This window comes from Pleurodeles waltl, chromosome 6, assembly GCF_031143425.1.
Source record: "Pleurodeles waltl isolate 20211129_DDA chromosome 6, aPleWal1.hap1.20221129, whole genome shotgun sequence".
Lineage (NCBI taxonomy): Eukaryota > Metazoa > Chordata > Amphibia > Caudata > Salamandridae > Pleurodeles > Pleurodeles waltl.
Genome location: NC_090445.1, coordinates 30,016,359 through 30,037,584, shown reverse-complemented (window position 1 = coordinate 30,037,584; position 21,226 = coordinate 30,016,359). Strand labels below are relative to the sequence as shown.

The 21,226-nt window shown below is 51.2% G+C and overlaps 1 protein-coding gene across 1 annotated transcript in view; it reads right to left on the bottom strand.

Moving 5' to 3' along the window:
- The window catches only part of CFAP77 (cilia and flagella associated protein 77), a 636,918-nt gene that overhangs the window by 194,731 nt on the left and 420,961 nt on the right, over window positions 1-21,226 (bottom strand). Inside the window, exon 4 of the mRNA XM_069237111.1 lies at window positions 15,767-15,872. Coding sequence (XP_069093212.1) covers window positions 15,767-15,872 — 106 coding nt within the window. The remainder of the gene's footprint in view (window positions 1-15,766; window positions 15,873-21,226) is intronic.

The following is a 21,226-nucleotide window of genomic DNA, read 5'->3' as shown; positions in this document are numbered from 1 at the left end:
CCTCGAGTGTCACTGTAAGACTGTGTTACTCACCCAGGACCCTGTCCGTGCCCCTCGAGTGTCACTGTAAGACTGTGTTACTTAGCGAGGACTCTATCCGTGCCCCTCGAGTGTCACTGCAAGACTGTGTTACTTAGCGAGGACTCTGTCCGTGCCCCTCGAGTGTCACTGTAAGACTGTGTTACTTAGCGAGGACTCTGTCCTTGCCCCTCGAGTGTCACTGCAAGACTGTGTTACTTAGCGAGGACTCTATCCGTGCCCCTCGAGTGTCACTGTAAGATTGTGTTATTTAGCGAGGACTCTGTTTGTGTCCCACGTCTGTCATTTTACGATTGTTGTTTAGCTGGGACTATATCCGCTCCCCATGATTGTCACTGTAAGACTGTGTTGTTTAGCTGGGACTCTGTCCGTGCCCCATGAGAGCCATTGTAAGACTGTGTTATTTAGCTGGGACTATATCCTTGTCCTACAAAGGCTATTAAAAGATTGTGTTTTTTAGCTAGGACTCTGTCTTTACTCCACGAGTGTCACTGTAAGATTGTGGTATTTAGCTGGGACTGTATGGCTGCCGCATAAGGGCGACTGTAAGATTGTGTTACTTAGCTAGGACTCTTTCCCTGCCCCACCATGGCCACTATAAGATTGTGCCACTTAGCTACAACTCTGTCACTGCCCCACGAGTGTCACTGTAAGACTGCTTTACTCAGCTAGGACTATGCCTATGTCCTACGAAGCTCACTGTCCAATCGTGTTACTTAGGACTCTATCCATGGCCCACAAGTGTCACTGTAAGATTGCGTTACTTAGCTAGGATTCTGTGTAGGAAAGTACCATCTTGCCTGGCATGTTACCCCCATATTTCACTGTATATATGTTGTTTTAGTCTATGTGTCACTGGGACCCTGCCAGCCAGGGCCCCAGTGCTCATAAGTGTGTCCTGTGTGTGTTCCCTGTGTGGTGTCTAACTGTCTCACTGAGGCTCTGCTAATCAGAACCTCAGTGGTTATGCTCTCTCTGCTTTCCAAATTGTCACTAACAGGCTAGTGACCAATTTCACCAATTCACATTGGCATACTGGAACACCCTTATAATTCCCTAGTATATGGTACTGAGGTACCCAGGGTATTGGGGTTCCAGGAGATCCCTATGGGCTGCAGCATTTCTTTTGCCACCCATAGGGAGCTCTGACAATTCTTACACAGGCCTGCCACTGCAGCCTGAGTGAAATAACGTCCACGTTATTTCACAGCCATTTACCACTGCACTTAAGTAACTTATAAGTCACCTATATGTCTAACCTTCACCTGGTGAAGGTTGGGTGCTAAGTTACTTAGTGTGTGGGCACCCTGGCACTAGCCAAGGTGCCCCCACATCGTTCAGCCAAATTCCCCGGACTTTGTGAGTGCGGGGACACCATTACACGCGTGCACTATACATAGGTCACTACCTATGTATAGCGTCACAATGGTAACTCCGAACATGGCCATGTAACATGTCTAAGATTATGGAATTGTCTCCCCAATGCCATTCTGGCATTGGGGAGACAATTCCATGATCCCCCGAGTCTCTAGCACAGACCCGGGTACTGCCAAACTGCCTTTCTCGGGGTTTCACTGCAGCTGCTGCTGCTGCCAACCCCTCAGACAGGTTTCTGCCCTCCTGGGGTCCAGCCAGGCCTGGCCCAGGAAGGCAGAACAAAGGACTTCCTCAGAGAGAGGGTGTTACACCCTCTCCCTTTGGAAAAAGGTGTCAGGGCTGGGGAGGAGTAGCCTCCCCAAGCCTCTGGAAATGCTTTGATGGGCACAGATGGTGCCCATCTCTGCATAAGCCAGTCTACACCGGTTCAGGGATCCCCCAGCCCTGCTCTGGCGCGAAACTGGACAAAGGAAAGGGGAGTGACCACTCCCCTGACCTGCACCTCCAAGGGGAGGTGCCCAGAGCTCCTCCAGTGTGCTCCAGACCTCTGCCATCTTGGAAACAGAGGTGCTGCTGGCACACTGGACTGCTCTGAGTGGCCAGTGCCAGCAGGTGACGTCAGAGACTCCTCCCGATAGGCTCTTACCTGTGTTGCTAGCCTATCCTCCTTCCTAGGTAGCCAAACCTCCTTTTCTGGCTATTTAGGGTCTCTGCTTTGGGGAATTCTTTAGATAACGAATGCAAGAGCTCATCAGAGTTCCTCTGCATCTCTCTCTTCACCTTCTGCCAAAGGATCGACCGCTGACTGCTCAGGATGCCTGCAAAACCGCAACAAAGTAGCAAAGACGACTACTGCAACCTGGTATCACTGATCCTGCCGCTTTCTCGCCTGTTTCCTGGTGGTGCATGCTCTGGGGGTAGCCTGCCTCCTTCTTGCACCAGGAGCTCTGAAGAAATCTCCTGTGGGACGACGGAATCCTCCCCCTGCAACCGCAGGCAACAAAAGACTGCATCACCGGTCCTCTGGGTCCCCTCTCAGCACGACGAGCGTGGTCCCTGGTACTCAGCAACTCTGTCCAAGTGACTCCCACAGTCCAGTGACTCTTCAGTCCAAGTTTGGTGGAAGTAAATCCTTGCCTCCCCACGCTAGACTGCATTGCTGGGTACCACGTGATTTGCAGCTGCTCCGGCTCCTGGTCACTCTTCCAGGATTTCCTTTGTGCACAGCCAAGCCTGGATCCCCGACACTCTAACCTGCAGTGCACAACCTTCTGAGTTGTCCTCCGGCGTCGTGGGACTCCCTTTTGTGTCTTCGGTGAGCTCCGGTTCACTCCGGTTCACTCCTCTTCCAAGAGCCTGTTCCGGTACTTCTGCGGGTGCTGCCTGCTTCTGTTAGGGCTCCCTGACTTGCTGGGCGCCCCCTCTGTCTCCTCATCCAAGTGGCGACATCCTGGTCCCTCCTGGGCTACAGCAGCATCCAAAAACCCTAACCGCGACCCTTGCAGCTAGCAAGGATTGTTTGCGGTCTTTCTGCGTGGGAACACCTCTGCAAGCTTCTACACGACGTGGGACATCCATCCTCCAAAGGGGAAGTTTCTAGCCCTCTTCATTCTTGCAGAATCCACAGCTTCTACCATCCGGTGGCAGCTTCTTTGCACCCTCAGCTGGCATTTCCTGGGCATCTGCCCAATCTCGACTTTGTCGCGACTCTTGGACTTGGTCCTCTTGTACCACAGGTACTCTCGTCCGAAAATCCACTTTGGTTGCATTGCTGGTGTTGGTCTTCCTTGCAGAATTCCCCTATCACGACTTCTGTGCTCTCTGGGGTATATAGGTGCACTTTACACCTACTTTTCAGGGTCTTGGGGTGGGATATTTTTCTAACCCTCACTGTTTTCTTACAGCCCCAGCGACCCTCTACAAGCTCACATAGGTTTGGGGTCCATTCGTGGTTCGCATTCCACTTTTGGAGTATATGGTTTGTGTTGCCACTATACCTATGTGCTCCTATTGCAATCTACTGTAACTTTACATTGCTTGCATTACTTCCTTTTGCTATTACTGCATATTTTTGGTATTGTGTACATATATCTTGTGTATATTTAGCATCCTGATACTGAGGGTACTCACTGAGATAATTTTGGCATATTGTCATAAAAATAAAGTACCTTTATTTTTAGTATATCTGTGTACTGTGTTTTCTTATGATATTGTGCATATGACACCAGTGGTATAGTAGGAGCTTTGCATGTCTCCTAGTTCAGCCTAAGCTGCTCTGCTATAGCTACCTTCTATCAGCCTAAGCTGCTAGAAACACCTCTTCTACACTAATAAGGGATAACTGGACCTGGTACAGAGTGTAAGTACCCCTTGGTACCCACTACAAGCCAGGCCAGACTCCTACATTGGTTGTGCAGCGGTGGGATAAGTACTTGTAACTGCTTACCACTTTGTCATATTGTACTTTTCATAAGAGAAAAATATACAAAACAAGTTCAGTGTATGTACACCTAACCAAAAAGTTTTGCTTTTCTTCTCTTACACTATCTGCTAAGTGCTGAAAAGTACTCCTAAACTTTCAAAAAGTTTCTAAAAAGTTGAAAAAGTTTTTTTTCTGTTTCCTTAAAAAGTCCTGAAACTTTTTCTCTCTTTTATCTGTCCCTAAAACTTTCTTCTATCATGTCTGATGTAGGAACTTCTACTAACTTGGTCAGCTCAGCTTGTGACCACCTTATCTGGAAGGGTTTAAGGAGTCTCTGCATTGATAGAGGTTTAGGGGTGGGAAAGAATCCCTCTAGAGAATTACTGTCTAACATGCTTATTGAGAATGATAAGGCCTTAGCTGGCACTTCCATTGAGAAGTTAGGAGATAGTTCACACTCTGACTCAGGGGAGCCCCCAGTCAAAGTGTTAGAAGGTAACCTTCCCAACCTGCCCCTTAGCAGACCACCTAGCATAGCTGGTACTAATGTGAGCTCACATCACAGTAGGGATGACTTTATTCCTGCAGGCCAGGTTGTTAGGGTGCCAACTGTTAGGGGCAGATCTCCCTCTGAGCATTCTCATCATTCATCTGTGTCAAAGCATGCCCAACCCACCCACCCTGATGACAGATTGTTAGAAAGGGAACTCAATAGATTGAGAGTGGAAGAGTCCAGGCTGAAGCTTAAAAAGCAACAGCTGGCTCTAGACAGGGAATCTTTAGACTTAGAAAAAGAGAGACAGAGGTTGGGGTTAGGACCCCATGGTGGTAGCAGCAGTATTCCAGATAGTAATCCTGTGAAAGAGCATGATTCTAGGAATCTGTATAAGATAGTTCCCCCTTACAAGGAGGGGGGTGACATTAACAAGTGGTTTGCTGCACTTGAGAGGGCCTGTGTTGTACAGGGGGTCCCTCAAAGGCAGTGGGCTGCTATCCTATGGCTACCTTTCAGCGGAAAAGGTAGGGATAGGCTCCTTACTGTGAAGGAAAGTGATGCCAATAATTTTACAGTTTTGAAGAATGCACTCTTGGATGGATTTGGCTTAACCACTGAACAATACAGGATAAAGTTCAGAGAAACCAGAAAAGAGTCCTCACAAGACTGGGTAGACTTTGTTGACTATTCAGTGAAGGCCTTGGAGGGGTGGTTACATGGCAGTAAAGTTTCTGACTATGAAAGCCTGTACAATCTAATCTTGAGAGAGCATATTCTGAATAACTGTGTGTCTGATTTGTTACACCAATATCTAGTGAACTCAGATCTAACCTCTCCCCAAGAATTGGGAAAGAAGGCAGACAAATGGGTCAGAACAAGAGTGAACAGAAAAGTTCATACAGAGGGTGACAAGGATGGCAAGAAGAAGGATGGTAAGTCTTCAGACAAGGGTGGGGACAAATCTAAAAATTAGTCTTCACCAGGCCCACAAAAACACTCTGGTGGGGGTGGTGGGTCCAAATCCTCTTCTAATCAAGTAAAGAAACCATGGTGCTATTTATGTAAAGTAAAAGACCATTGGACAACTGATGCCAGTTGTCCAAAGAAAAGCACCAAGCCTCCCACTACCACAACCCCTACTGCTACACCTAGTGCCCCTAGTAATAGCAGTGGTGGTGGGAGCAAACCTACTAATAGCCAATCCAAGGGAGTAGCTGGGCTCACTTTTGGTAATTTAGTTGGGGTTGGTCTTGTTAGGGAGTCCACAGAGGCTGTGCTAGTCTCTGAAGGTGCCATTGATTTGGCCACCTTGGTTGCTTGTCCCCGTAATATAGATAAGTACAAGCAACTTCCCCTAATCAATGGTGTTGAGGTTCAAGCCTACAGGCACACAGGTGCCAGTGTTACCATGGTAATAGAGAAACTGGTACACCCTGAACAACACCTACTTGGTCACCAGTACCAAGTGACAGACGCTCATAACAACACTCTTAGCCACCCTATGGCTGTTGTGAATCTCAACTGGGGGAGGGGGGGTTACATCCAAAGAAAGTTGTGGTTGCCTCAGATTTACCTGTAGACTGTCTACTAGGGAATGATTTAGAGACATCAGCTTGGGCAGAAGTGGAGTTGGAGGCTCATGCAGCAATGCTGGGCATTCCTGGGCATATTTTTGCTTTAACCAGGGCTCAGGCCAAAAAGCAAAAAGGACAGGGTGACTTGGATCCTGGAACAAAGGACCAAGTGCTCCCTAAAGCTAGGGTTAGTAAGGGTAAATCCCTACCCACTATCCCTCCCTCTACAGATGATTCAACTTCTGAGCAAGAATAATTTCCCCCCTGTGCAGAACCTTCACCAGAGGAGCTGGCAGCAGACACTGCTGAGCTTTTGGGTAGAGGGGGGCCTGCAAGGGAGGAGCTGAGTGTGGCACAGCAATCCTGTCCCACATTAGAGGGTCTAAGACAGCAAGCTGTCAAACAGCAAAATGGGGATGTCAGTGACTCACATAGAGTTTACTGGGAGGACAACCTCTTGTATACAGAGGCGAGGGACCCAAAACCTGGAGCAGCCAGGAGATTGGTCATTCCCCTGCAATACAGAGAGTTCCTCCTAACTCTGGCACACGACATTCCCTTGGCTAGACATTTGGGTCAAATTAAAACATGGGAAAGGCTTGTCCCCCTGTTTCATTGGCCTAGGATGTCAGAGGAAACAAAAGACTTTTGTAAGTCCTGTGTGACCTGCCTAGCCAGTGGCAAGACTGGTGGCACACCAAAGGCTCTCCTTATTCCACTGCCTGTGGTTGGGGTTCCCATTTAAAGGGTAGGGATTGACATAGTTGGCCCCCTTGACCCTCCTACTGCTTCAGGCAATAGGTTTATCTTGGTGGTAGTGGACCATGCCACAAGATATCCTGAAGCAATTCCTCTAAGGACCACTACAGCACCTGCAGTGGCAAAAGCCCTCCTGGGAATCTTTTCCAGGGTGGGCTTCCCAAAAGAGGTTGTATCAGGCAGGGGTAGCAACTTTATGTCTGCATACTTGAAGGCCATGTGGAATGAATGTGGTGTAACATACAAATTCACCACACCTTATCATCCACAAACAAATGGACTGGTAGAGAGGTTTAATAAAACTCTCAAAGGAATGATAATGGGACTCCCTGAAAAACTCAGGAGGAGATGGGATGTCCTGTTACCTTGCCTCCTTTTTGCTTACAGGGAGGTACCCCAGAAAGGAGTGGGCTTCAGCCCCTTTGCACTCCTATTTGGGCACCCTGTAAGAGGTCCTCTAACACTTGTAAAGGAGGGTTGGGAACAACCTTTAAAAGCTCCTAAGCAAGACATAGGGGGTCATTACGACCCTGGCGGAACAAGTCCGCCAGGGCCGTGGGACGCGGTGGCATCGCCGACAGGCCGGCGGTGCCCCGCGGGGCATTCTGACCGCGGCGGCTCAGCCGCGGTCAGAGAAGGGAAACCGGCGGTCTCCCGCCGGTTTCCCGCTGCCCCAAAGGAATCCTCCAAGCCGGCGCAGCATGCTGCGCCGGCATGGGGATTCCGACTCCCCCTCCCGCCATCCAGTTCCTGGCGGTTCTCCCGCCGGGAACCGGATGGCGGGAGGGGGAGTCGCGGGGCCCCCGTAAGAGGGCCCCTAAAAGTATTTCAGTGTCTGCAAAGCAGACACTGAAATACGCGACGGGTGCAACTGCACCCGTCGCACCTTCCCACTCCGCCGGCTCTATTACGAGCCGGCGTCATCGTGGGAAGGGAGTTTTCCCCTGGGCTGGCGGGCGGTCTTGTGAAGACCGCCCGCCAGCCCAGGGGAAAACTCGGAATACCCTCCGCGGTCTTACGACCGCGGAGCGGTATTTCGAAGGGGGGAAGCCTGGCGGGCAGCCTCCGCCGCCCGCCAGGCTCGGAATGAGGGCCATAGTGGACTATGTACTCGGCCTAAGATCCAGAATGGCTGAGTACATGAAAAAGGCCAGTAAAAACCTTCAGGCCAGCCAAGAGCTCCAAAAGCAATGGCATGACCAGAAGGCTGTTCTGATTCAGTACCAACCAGGACAGAAGGTGTGGGTTTTGGAGCCTGTGGCCCCAAGGGCACTCCAGGACAAATGGAGTGGACCCCACATCATTGTTGAAAAGAAGGGAGAAGTCACCTACTTGGTTGACTTGGGCACTGCCAGGAGTCCCCTTAGGGTGCTCCATGTCAATCGCCTAAAACCCTACTATGACAGGGCTGATCTCACCCTGCTCATGGCAACAGATGAAGGACAGGAAGAAGAGAGTGACCCTCTCCCTGATCTCTTCTCTTCCACAGAACAAGATGCTCTAGTGGAAGGTGTAGTTTTAGCAGACTGTCTTACTGCTGAGCAGAAAGACAACTGCATAAATCTCCTGGGTCAGTTTTCCGAACTCTTTTCTACTGTGCCAGGCACCACTTCTTGGTGTGAGCACACTATAGATACTGGAGACAGCATGCCTGTCAAAAGTAAGATCTATAGGCAGCCTGACCATGTCAGAGACTGCATAAAACAAGAGGTTCAGAAAATGCTTGAACTGGGAGTGGTTGAACATTCTGAAAGCCCATGGGCCTCTCCTGTGGTGCTTGTACCAAAACCTCACTCAAAAGATGGGAAAAGAGAAATGAGGTTTTGTGTAGATTACAGAGGTCTCAACCAGGTAACTAAAACTGATGCTCACCCTATACCCAGGGCAGAAGAGCTCATAGATACACTGGCATCTGCCAAGTATCTAAGCACCTTTGATTTGACTGCAGGGTATTGGCAGATCAAGTTTTCAGAGGATGCTAAAGCAAAAACTGCATTTTCGACTATTGGAGGGCACTACCAATTCACAGTAATGCCCTTTGGCTTGGAAAATGCACCTGCCACTTTTCAGAGGTTGGTGAATACAGTCCTGCAAGGGTTGGAGGCTTTCAGTGCAGCATATCTAGATGATATAGCTGTCTTTAGCTCCACCTGGGATAATCACCTGGTCCACCTGTGGAAAGTTTTGGAGGCCCTGCAGAAGGTAGGCCTCACTATCAAGGCTTCAAAGTGCCAGATAGGGCAGGGGAAAGTGGTTTATCTGGGACACCTGGTAGGTGGAGAACAGATTGCACCACTTCAGGGGAAAATCCAAACTATCATAGATTTGGTCCCCCCTACAACTCAGACCCAGGTGAGAGCCTTCTTAGGCTGGGTATTACAGGAGGTTCATTAAGAACTATGGCTCAATTGCAGCCCCACTTAATGACCTCACCTCCAAGAAAATGCCTAAAAAGGTATTGTGGACAGCAAGCTGTCAGAAAGCTTTTGAGGAGCTGAAACAGGCCATGTGCACTGCACCTGTCCTAAAAATCCCATGTTACTCCAAGAAATTCATTGTTCAAACTGATGCATCTGAATTAGGGGTAGGGGCAGTCTTATCACAACTCAATTCTGAGGGCCAGGATCAACCTGTTGCTTTTATCAGCAGGAGATTGACCCCTAGAGTAAAGCGTTGGTCTTCCATAGAGAGGGAGGCCTTTGCTGTGGTCTGGGCACTGAAGAAGTTGAGGCCATACCTGTTTGGCACTCACTTCATTGTTCAGACAGACCACAAACCTCTACTTTGGCTAAAACAAATGAAAGGTGAAAACCCAAAATTGTTAAGGTGGTCCATATCTCTACAGGGAATGGACTATACAGTGGAACATAGACCTGGGAGTACCCACTCCAATGCAGATGGACTCTCCAGATATTTCCACTTAGACAATGAAGACTCATCAGGTCATGGCTAGTCTTATTGTCCTTCGTTTGGGGGGGGTTGTGTAGGAAAGTACCATCTTGCCTGGCATGTTACCCCCATATTTCACTGTAAATATGTTGTTTTAGTGTATGTGTCACTGGGACCCTGCCAGCCAGGGCCCCAGTGCTCATAAGTGTGCCCTGTATGTGTTCCCTATGTGATGACTAACTGTCTCACTGAGGCTCTGCTAACCAGAACCTCAGTGGTTATGCTCTCTCTGCTTTCTAAATGGTCACTAGCAGGCCAGTGACCAATTTTACCTATTCACATTGGCATACTGGAACACCCTTATAATTCCCTAGTATATGGTACTGAGGTACCCAGGGTATTGGGGTTCGAGGAGATCCCTATGGGCTGCAGCATTTATTTTGCCACCCATAGGGAGCTCTGACAATTCTTACACAGGCCTGCCACTGCAGCCGGAGTGAAATAACGTCCACATTATTTCACAGCCATTTACCAATGCACTTAAGTAACTTATAAGTCACCTATATGTCTAACCTTCACCTGGTGAAGGTTGGGTGCTAAGTTACTTAGTGTGTGGGCACCCTGGCACTAGCCAAGGTGCCCCCACATCGTTCAGGGCAAATTCCCCAGACTTTGTGAGTGCGGGGACACCATTACACGCGTGCACTATACATAGGTCACTACCTATGTATAGCGTCACAATGGTAACTCCGAACATGGCTATGTAACATGTCTAATATCATGGAATTGTCACCCCAATGCCATTCTGGCATTGGGGAGACAATTCCATGATCCCACGAGTCTCTAGCACAGACCCGGGTACTGCCAAACTACCTTTCCCGGGGTTTCACTGCAGCTGCTGCTGCTGCCAACCCCTCAAACAGGTTTCTGCCCTCCTGGGGTCCAGCCAGGCCTGGCCCAGGAAGGCAGAACAAAGGACTTCCTCAGAGAGAGGGTGTTATACCCTTTGGAAAAAGGTGTCAGGGCTGGGGAGGAATAGCCTCCCCCAGCCTCTGGAAATGCTTTGATGGGCACAGATGGTGCCCATCTCTGCATAAGCCAGTCTACACCGGTTCAGGGATCCCCAAGCCCTGCTCGGGCGCGAAACTGGACAAAGGAAAGGGGAGTGACCACTCCCCTGACCTGCACCTCCCTGGGGAGGTGCCCAGAGCTCCTCCAGTGTGCTCCAGACCTCTGCCATCTTGGAAACAGAGGTGCTGCTGGCACACTGGACTGCTCTGAGTGGCCAGTGCCAGCAGGTGAAGTCAGAGACTCCTTCTGATAGGCTCTTACCTGTGTTGCTAGCCTATCCTCCTTCCTAGGTAGCCAACCCTCCTTTTCTGGCTATTTAGGGTCTCTGCTTTGGGGAATTCTTTAGAATACGAATGCAAGAGCTCATCAGAGTTCCTCTGCATCTCTCTCTTCACCTTCTGCCAAAGGATCGACCGCTGACTGCTCAGGACGCCTGCAAAACCGCAACAAAGTAGCAAAGACGACTACTGCAACCTGGTATCACTGATCCTGCCGCTTTCTCGCCTGTTTCCTGGTGGTGCATGCTCTGGGGGTAGCCTGCCTCCTTCTTGCACCAGGAGCTCTGAAGAAATCTCCTGTGGGACGACGGAATCCTCCCCCTGCAACCGCAGGCAACAAAAGACTGCATCACCGGTCCTCTGGGTCCCCTCTCAGCACGACGAGCGTGGTCCCTGGAACTCAGCAACTCTGTCCAAGTGACTCCCACAGTCCAGTGACTCTTCAGTCCAAGTTTGGTGGAGGTAAGTCCTTGCCTCCCCACGCTAGACTGCATTGCTGGGTACGGCGTGATTTGCAGCTGCTCCGGCTCCTGTGCACTCTTCCCGGATTTCCTTCGTGCACAGCCAAGCCTGGGTCCCCGACACTCTAACCTGCAGTGCACAACCTTCTGAGTTGTCCTCCGGCGTCGTGGGACTCCCTTTTGTGTCTTCGGGTGAGCTCCGGTTCACTCCTCTTCCAAGTGCCTGTTCCGGTACTTCTGCGGGTGCTGTCTGCTTCTGTTAGGGCTCCCTGACTTGCTGGGTGCCCCCTCTGTCTCCTCATCCAAGTGGCGACATCCTGGTCCCTCCTGGGCCACAGCAGCATCCAAAAACCCTAACCGCGACCCTTGCAGCTAGCAAGGCTTGTTTGCGGTCTTTCTGCGTGGGAACACCTCTGCAGGCTTCTACATGACGTGGGACATCCATCCTCCAAAGGGGATGTTTCTAGCCCTCTTCGTTCTTGCAGAATCCACAGCTTCTACCATCCGGTGGCAGCTTCTTTGAACCCTCAGCTGGTATTTCCTGGGCATCTGCCCAATCTCGACTTTGTCGCGACTCTTGGACTTGGTCCCCTTGTTCCACAGGTACTCTCGTCCGGAAATCCACTTTGGTTGCATTGCTGGTGTTGGTCTTCCTGCAGAAACCCCCTATCACGACTTCTGTGCTCTCTGGGGTAGTAGGTGCACTTTACACCTACCTTGCAGGGTCTTATGGTGGGCTATTTTTCTAACCCCCACTGTTTTCTTACAGCCCCAGCGACCCTCTACAAGCTCACATAGGTTTGGGGTCCATTCGTGGTTCGCATTCCACTTTTGGAGTATATGGTTTGTGTTGCCCCTATACCTATGTGCTCCTATTGCAATCTACTGTAACTTTACATTGCTTGCATTACTTCCTTTTGCTATTACTGCATATTTTTGGTATTGTGTACATATATCTTGTGTATATTTGGCATCCTCATACTGAGGGTACTCACTGAGATACTTTTGGCATATTGTCATAAAAATAAAGTACCTTTATTTTTAGTATATCTGTGTATTGTGTTTTCTTATGATATTGTGCATATGACACCAGTGGTATAGTAGGAGCTTTGCATGTCTCCTAGTTCAGCCTAAGCTGCTCTGCTATAGCTACCTTCTATCAGCCTAAGCTTCTAGAAACACCTCTTCTACACTAATAAGGGATAACTGGACCTGGTACAGAGTGTAAGTACCTCTGGTACTCACTACAAGCCAGGCCAGCCTCCTACATTCTGTCTGTGTCCCGCGAGTGTCACAGTAAAATTGTGTTACTTAGCTAGGACTATGCCTATGTCCTAAGAAGCTCACTGTCCGATTGTGTTATTAATCGTCAGCCCCTGGGTGAAGAACACATCCCTGCTGCTGTTCAGAGGCACCCGAGCTCCTGGGTGAAGAACACATCCCTGCAGCTGTTCAGAGGCACCCCGAGACCCTGGGTGAAGAAGACATCCCTGTTGCTATTCAAGGGCACCCGAGGCCCCAGGTGAAGAGCACATCCCTGTTGCTGTTCAGAGGCACCCCGAGCCCCTGAGTGAAGAGCCCCTGGGTGAAGAGCACATCCCTGCTGCTGTTCAGAGGCACCCCGAGCCCTTGGATGAAGAAGACATCCCTGCTGCTGTTCAGAGGCACCCTGAGCCCCTGGGTGAAGAACACATCCCTGCTGCTGTTCAGAGGCACCCCGAGCCCCTGGGTGAAGAACACATCCCTTCTGCTGTTCAGAGGCACCCCGAGCCCCTGGGTGAAGAACACATCCCTGCTGCTGTTCAGAGGCGCCCCGAGACCCTGGGTGAAGAACACATCCCTGCTGCTGTTCAGAGGCGCCCCGAGCCCCTGGGTGAAGAACACATCCCTGCTGCTGTTCAGAGTCGCCCCGAGGCCCTGGGTGAAGAACACATCCCTGCTGCTGTTCAGAGGCACCCCGAGCCCCTGGGTGAAGAACACATCCCTTCTGCTGTTCAGAGGCACCCCGAGCCCCTGGTTAAAGAACACATCCCTGCTGCTGTTCAGAGGCACCCCGAGCCCCTGGGTGATAAGACATCCCTGCTGCTGTTCAGAGGCACCCTGAGCCCCTGGGTGAAGAACACATCCCTGCTGCTGTTCAGAGGCACCGAGCCCCTGGGTGAAGAACATGTCCCTGTTCCTGTTCAGAGGCACCCAAGCCCCTGGGTGAAGAACACATCCCTGCCGCTGTTCAGAGGCACCCGAGCCCCTGAGTGAAGAACACATCCCTGCTGCTGTTCAAAGGCACCCTGAGCCCCTGGGTGAAGAAGACATCCCTGTTGATGTTCAGAGGCACCCGAGCCCCTGGGTGAAGAAGACATCCCTGCTGCTGTTCAGAGGCACCCAAGCCCCTGGGTGAAGAGCCCCTGGGTGATAAGACACCCCTGCTGCTGTTCAGAGGCACCCTGAGCCCCTGGGTGAAGAACACATCCCTGCTGCTGTTCAGAGGCACCCCGAGCCCCTGAGTGATGAGTCCCTGGGTGAAGAACACATCCCTTCTGCTGTTCAGAGGCACCCGAGCCCCTGGGTGAAGAACACATCCCTGTTGCTGTTCAGAGGCACCCCGAGACCCTGGGTGAAGAACACATCCCTGTTGCTGTTCAGAGGCACCCCAGCCCCTGGGTGAAGAACACATCCCTGTTGCTGTTCAGAGGCACCCGAGATCCTGGGTGAAGAACACATCCCTGTTGCTGTTCAGAGGCACCCTGAGCCCTGGGTGAAGAACACATCCCTGCTGCTGTTCAGAGGCACCAGAGCCCCTGGGTGAGAAGACATCCCTGCTGCTGTTCAGAGGCACCCTGAGGCCCTGGGTGAAGAACACATCCCTGCTGCTGTTTAGAGGCACCCAGAGCCCCTGGGTGAAGAACACGCCCCTGCTGCTGTTCAGAGGAACCCTGAGCCCCTGGGTGAAGAACACATCCCATGTTCAGAGGCACCCCAAGCCCCTGAGTGAAGAACACATCTCTGCTGCTGTTCAGAGGCACCCGAGCCCCTTGGTGAAGAACACGTCCCTGCTACTGTTCAGAGGCACCCCGAGCCCCTGGGTGAAGAACACGTCCCTACTGCTGTTCAGAGGCACCCGAGCCCCTGGGTGAAGAACACATCCCTGCTGCTGTTCAGAGGCACCCCGAGCCCCTGGGTGAAGAACACGTCCCTGCTGTAGTTCAGAGGCACCCCGAGCCCCTGGGTGAAGAACACGTCCCTGCTGTAGTTCAGAGGAACCCCGAGCCCCTGGGTGAAGAGCTCCTGGGTAAGAAGAAATCCCTACTGCTGTTCAGAGGCACCCGAGCCCCTGGGTGAAGAACACATCCCTGCTGCTGTTCAGAGGCGCCCCGAGCCCCTGGGTGAAGAACACACCCCTGCTGCTGTTCAGGGGCAGCTGAGCCCCTGGGTGAGAAGACATCCCTGCTGCTGTTCAGAGGCACCCCGAGCCCCTGGGAAACACATCCCTGCTGCTGTTCAGAGGCACCCGAGCCCCTGGGAAACACATCCCTGCTGCTGTTCAGAGGCACCCCGAGCCCCTGGGAAACACATCCCTGCTGCTGTTCAGAGGCACCCGAGCCCCTGGGAAACACATCCCTGCTGCTGTTCAGAGGCACCCCGAGCCCCTGGGAAACACATCCCTGCTGCTGTTCAGAGGCACCCGAGCCCCTGGGTGAAGAACACATCCCTGCTGCTTTTCAGAGGCACCCCGAGCCCCTGAGTGATGAGCCCCTGGGTGAGAACACGTCCCTGCTGCTGTTCAGAGGCACCCCGAGCCCCTGAGTGATGAGCCCCTGGGTGAGAACACGTCCCTGCTGCTGTTCAGAGGCACCCTGAGCCCCCAGGTGAAGAACACGTCCCTGCTGCTGTTCAGAGGCACCCTGAGCCCCCAGGTGAAGAGCCCCTGGGTGAGAACACGTCCCTGCTGCTGTTCAGAGGCTCCCGAGCCCCTGCTGCTGACACTGACCCATCTGATCTTCCCTCTTCGTTGCTCCGCAGGATTCCTGGTGGTCGATGCCAGGCAGGCAGTGGGAGGTCTGTGCTGCTGCAGAGTGCCAGCAGGTCAGAGGATTAAAGCCCGTCAGAGCAGACACCGCCTTCTACTGTCTCAAGGTCAAGAAACCCAGCAACAGCCAACAGCAGCTTATATTAACAGCCCCGGGTTTAGGCACTATGCTAAAACCACACAATAATAATAATAATAATAATAACAATAATAATAATAATTATTATTATAACAATAATACGAAGAAGAATAAGAAGAATGCCATTAATAATAATAATACCAATAATAATAATAATACTAGCAACAGCAGTAATAATAATAATAATAGCAATAATAATGATAATAATACAAGTAATGCCCCCTTTATCCTCACCTTTTCTTTCTGTGCTGCGCGGCGGGCCTTATCGGTGAGCCGCTGCTCCTGCAGCCACACATCCTGGAACTTGTGCTCAATAATGTCGTAGATCGGCGTCGAAGGCCTGTAAAAAATGAAGGCAAGGTCTTAGGAGAGAGCAGGCAACAGTGGATCACAAGCAGGCGGCAGATCGCTATAACACGAGAGAGGGAGGCCAAGCGAGGGCCCTGACGCCAATCCATCCTAACTTCAGGAACGGTGCGGGTGGCAAGAGTCTATTACAGGGAGGCTAAGTGAGGACCTCAACTCTCATCCATCCGACCTACAAACCAAGTGCGGAAAACAAGAGTCGATCAAAGGGAGGCCTCAACTCTCATCCATCCAACCTACAAACCAAGTTCCGGAAAACAAGAGTCGATCAAAGGGAGGCCAAGCGAGGACCTCAACTCTCCTCCATCCGACCTATTAACCAGGTGCGGAAAGCAAGAGTCGATCAAAGGGAGGCCAAGCGAGGACCTCAACTCTCATCCATCTGGCCTATAAACCAGGCACGGAAAGCAAGAGTTGATCAAAGGGAGACCTAAACTCTCATCCATCCGACCTACAAACCAAGTCCAATATCGGTCCATGACGCCAATCCAAAGTTAACTGCAGTAGGAGTCTATCACAGGGAGGCTAAGTGAAGGCCTCAACTCTCATCGATCTGAACTACAAACCAAGCACGGAAAGCAAGAGAAACTCAAAGGGAGAGCAAGCGAGGGCCTCAACTCTCATCCATCCTACCTACAAACCAAGTGTGCAAGGCAACAGTAGATCACAAAGAGGCCAAATGAGGGTCTGGACTCCTTCTTAACTACATGTAGACCCTGTACGGTGATAAGAGTCAAAGGGAGGCCAAGTGAGGTCCTCAACTACCATCCGCCCTACCTGCAGAGCCAGTGCAGAAGGCAAGTTGAGCACGGGGAGGCCAACTAAGGGCTACAATACTCATCCGTCCCCACCTACATACCAAGTGAAGAAGGCAAGATTTGATATAAGGGAGGCCAAGTGAGACCCTCAAATAACACCCTTCCTGCCTGCACACCTAGTGCGAAAGAAAAGAGTAGACAATAGGGAGGCAAAGCGAGGGCCTCATCTCCCATCCATCCTATCTACAGACCCAAAGTGGATGGCAACAGCTGATCACTAGCAACTCAACCGAGGGCTTTAACTGTCATTGTCCTACCTACAAACCAACAAGGGATGGCAAGAGTTGATCAAAGGGAGGCCAAGCGAGGATATCAACTTAACGCAGAAGTTGCAGTAAATCATTCAAATTGGTCCTTTTCCCACTGTGAATTCCCCTGTTTTAAGTAGTTTCCCTCAGGTGAAGACTAGGATGTGGGACAAAATACACCCTGTCTGAATGAGAAGCCTTCACATGGCCCCTCCCACAGAGTAATCTAACTGGAGGGCCAACTGTGACCGACTGCTTGGTGGAAGTATAATTCGACCTGGTGGATGGAGCCTTTTTCTTGAACTGGAAGTGAGACTACCCCTCTTAAAATTCAATATAGCTTTATTTAATCACCTGTGTGCAGGAGGGTAAAGGGTAAGCCTCCTGCCAGCCTGAGATGGTAGTTCAAAGGGATGAATACATAACCTTCAGTTTCCCTCACTATTGTGCAAACCCTCTCTTTTGTGTACCCTTGGGTTGTGGCAAGTGTACCAAGGTTCCTCCTGGAAGGGTCACTGATGGAAGTGACCTGTCTCACATCCCAGGAATGGCTGCATTTGTTCTCTTGGCACTCCTCCTCCAACAACCACCTCAGAAAAAGGTTGTTGTGCAACATACCTGGCTCAGACTCAAAACGACACCAGGCTTAAAAAAATGGATTCTGGAATGCCACGTCGGGAAAACACAAGCAAACACAGATGTGTCTCTTCCTCGCTACCACCACAAATTTTACCCCAGTACAGTACTTGATTGGAGATGGATCGGTTCCCAGCTCTGTTAGTAAAACAGACGAGAGAGGCAGAGCAGACCCCCCCTTATATCAGTACTCAGGATGCATGTGTCCTCTGGTAGCACTGTGGGTGTTGGATGCTGCTGCTCTTAAGGTCATGTGTAGGGAGGGACTGGTTGGGTGCGTCCAAGGGCCATTGGGAGTTATTAGGCTACAACTGCATTAAGCGGAATCTTTTATCTCTGGTGCCACCTTTTCATGGGAACCAGCCAGTGCCAAGTACACCCCTTTAGCAATCACTCTCCAGTGTAAATCGTTGGACTAATTATCAGTTTCCCCACATGGAACACTCACAAAACATGGGCCACATATAATCAATCACTCTGGCACACTGGGAGTGACCACGGTCCACAAGTAACAGACTCACGGTGAGTAGATTCAGGGGTCAGGTTTCTCTCTTAGCATCCAATTAGCTACTCATACACACCGCTGCTCTACCAGGCAGATTTCCTATGGTCTATAAGTAACGCATTCAGGATAAGAAGATTCATAATCAAGACTTCCTCTATGGCCCAGATCTTTGGTCCAGGACTGTGGCCCGGGTCTTTGATCCAAGTATTTGTTCCAGGTCTGTGGCCCATCTCTTTGGTCCAGGTCTGTTGCCCAGGTCTTTGGTCCAGGTCTGTTGCCCAGATCTTTGACCCAGATCTTTGATTCAGGACTGCAGCCAAGGTCTGTGGCCCAGCTCTTTGGTCCAGGTCTGTTGCCCAGATCTTTGGTCCAGGTCTGTTGCCCAGATCTTTGACCCAGACATTTGTTTCAGGACTGTGGCCACGGTCTGTGGTCCAGGTCTGTGGCCCAGGTCTTAGGCCCACGTCTTTCAGTTCCGGAAGCAGCAGTTTAGTGATTTCCCGTATTCAGAACAGATGTATTTGACGAGCTCCTGCTCTAGGCTCACTCTACGACCTCCAGTTGGTTTAGGTTCTACCATTTGCTTCAACTCTGATTCCACATGGACCGTGACGTGTTTGTGATCACTGCTTCCTCCATCATCGTTCCTATATGAGCGTGAATAACACTACTAGCTGAGCATTCTACACCAATGCTCACTGCTCATGATTTGTTTGAGATGCCCAGACCCTTTCACATGTCCGGGTTTCCCCACAGCTTATCTGGGCGCACCACCTACAAATCTGATCGGTTCAATACCTCCCGAGTTGATATTTCTCAGTTGGAATATCTGATGTTCCACACACAGGATGCTTTTCCCTTCTTGTATTGTGGGCCATTCTTCCTCCCTGAAAAAGTAGGTTTGAAAACGCTGAGGCACAATCCTGTTCCCATCTCGACTTTTCTTTAACCCTGCGAACCCCGCGTCTGCCTTGTCTCTCCCAAACACCAAAGGCCAAGTCTGACATTTCCCCCGTCCTTCCAGTTTCCCATCTGATCCCACTTCTCCTTTGAACCATGATGTCCAACCCAAGCAGATATGTCATTAGGCCCTCCTCCATTGGCCCGTCCATCTTCACTGGTCAACAGTGTCTTGGGTCACTTCTCATCATTCAGTGTAGTACTATGTATTTTCCATAGTATTTGTGCCCTCATTCTCTTTTCTGCTTGCTGCCTTACTACAAGTATCCACGAGCTGAGCTCATATGTGTGTGTGTTTCATTTAATGATTGAGTATCAGAACTCCTGAGCACCTCCAGGTCACCGCCCCAGATTCTCAGCTCATCGAAGTGAGTGTCTAGGCTTTTCCTCTCGAGCAAAAGCTTGAACGTCGATCATGCTGTGAGGAAGTGACCATGTTTGTTCTTCTCTTCTCTAGAGAAGGCCTGGGAACTTTGGCAATACTCAGCTTTAGTCCAAATAGTGTTGTTACCAAAGCTGCAGTTTGGTGATCACCTTTTTCCTGACCCACCATACTGGTGGCCCTACCCTATTGTCACAGGGTGTAGGCGCTACCACTGGTACAAAAGGCACTAGCAGTAAACACCTACTTGAATTCCAAATGAGACTATAATATGTCCCGTTACCTCAGCCCCTTGCAAGTATTGTCACACCTACTCAGTGGGTTATCTCAGGTGTTCATGGACCACAGCAACCGCCCTCTCCACACCTCGCACGTTTTGTAGCTCTACACCCTTTGGGACCAGTCTCGAACATGTCAGCTTCTCTGGTCGCACTTGTAACCCCTTCTGTTACGGCCAACAGAGCAAGGCCAGACTCACTCACTAGATGGAGAACTGTGTATCTGCTTTCAGTTATCTCATCACCTTCCCACACAGAGGAATCCAGCTCATGTGAAGGTTTTATCCCAGACGGACATATCAGTGACACATTCACCAACAGAGGCTTCACCCTTCCTTCTCTCCACTCTCACAGAGGACTCACCCATGTCTACCAAGTCCTGCCTTTAACCTTCAAAGGGACTGCCCAACTGCACAAGGCCAAGGTAGGACCCAGGCCTTAAACTCAGCCCTGGGTCCTCTTCTCACCTTGTGTCCTTCCCTGGGTCCTCTTCTCACCTTGTGTCCTTCCCTGGGTCCTCTTCTGACCTTGGGTCCTTCCCTGCCCTTGGGTCCTCTTCTGCCCCTGGGTCCTCCTCTGCCCTTGGATCCCCTTCTGCCCTTGGATCCTTCTCTGCCCTAGGATCCTTCTCTGCCCTTCGGTCCTTCCCTGGGCCCTCTTCTGCCCTTGGGTCTTTCCCTGCCCTTGGATCCTTCCATGGGTCCTCTTCTGCCCTTGGGCCCTTCTCTGCCCTTGGTCCCTTCTCTGCCCTTGGAGCCTTCTCTGCCCTTGGAGCCTTCTCTGCCCTTGGATCCTCTTCTGCCTTTGGGTCCTCTTCTGCCTTTGGGTCCTCTTCTGCCCTTGGGTCCTCTTCTGCCCCTGGGTCCTCTTCTGTCCTTGGGTCCTCTTCTGTCCTTGGGTCCTCTTCTGCCCTTGGGTCCTCGCCTGCCCTTGGGTCCTCGCCTGCCCTTGGGTCCTCGCCTGCCCTTGGGCCCTTCTCTGCCCTTGGTCCCTTCTCTGCCCTTGGTCCCTTCTCTGCCCTTGGATCCTTCTCTGCCCTTGGATCCTTCTCTGCCCTTGGATCCTTCTCTGCCCTTGGAGCCTTCTCTGCCCTTGGATCCTCTTCTGCCCCTGCGTCCTCTTCTGCCCTTGGGTCCTTCTCTGGCCTGGGTCCTCTTCTGCCATTGGGTCATCTTCTGCTCCTGGGTCCTCTTCTGCCCCTAGTCCTCGTCTGCCCCTGGGTCCTCGTCTGACCTTGGATCTTCTTCTGCCCTTGGGTCCTCTTCTGCCCTTGGGTCCTCCCCTGGGTCATCTTCTGCCCTTGGGTCCTCTTCTGCCCTTGAATCCTTCTCTGCCCTTGGATCCTTCTCTGCCCTTGGATCCTCTTCTGCCCTTGGATCCTCGTCTGCCCCTGGGTCCTCATCTGCCCCTGGGTCCTCGTCTGACCTTGGATCTTCTTCTACCCTTGGGTCCTCTTCTGCCCTTTGGTCCTTCCCTGGGTCCTCTTCTGCCCTTGGGTCCT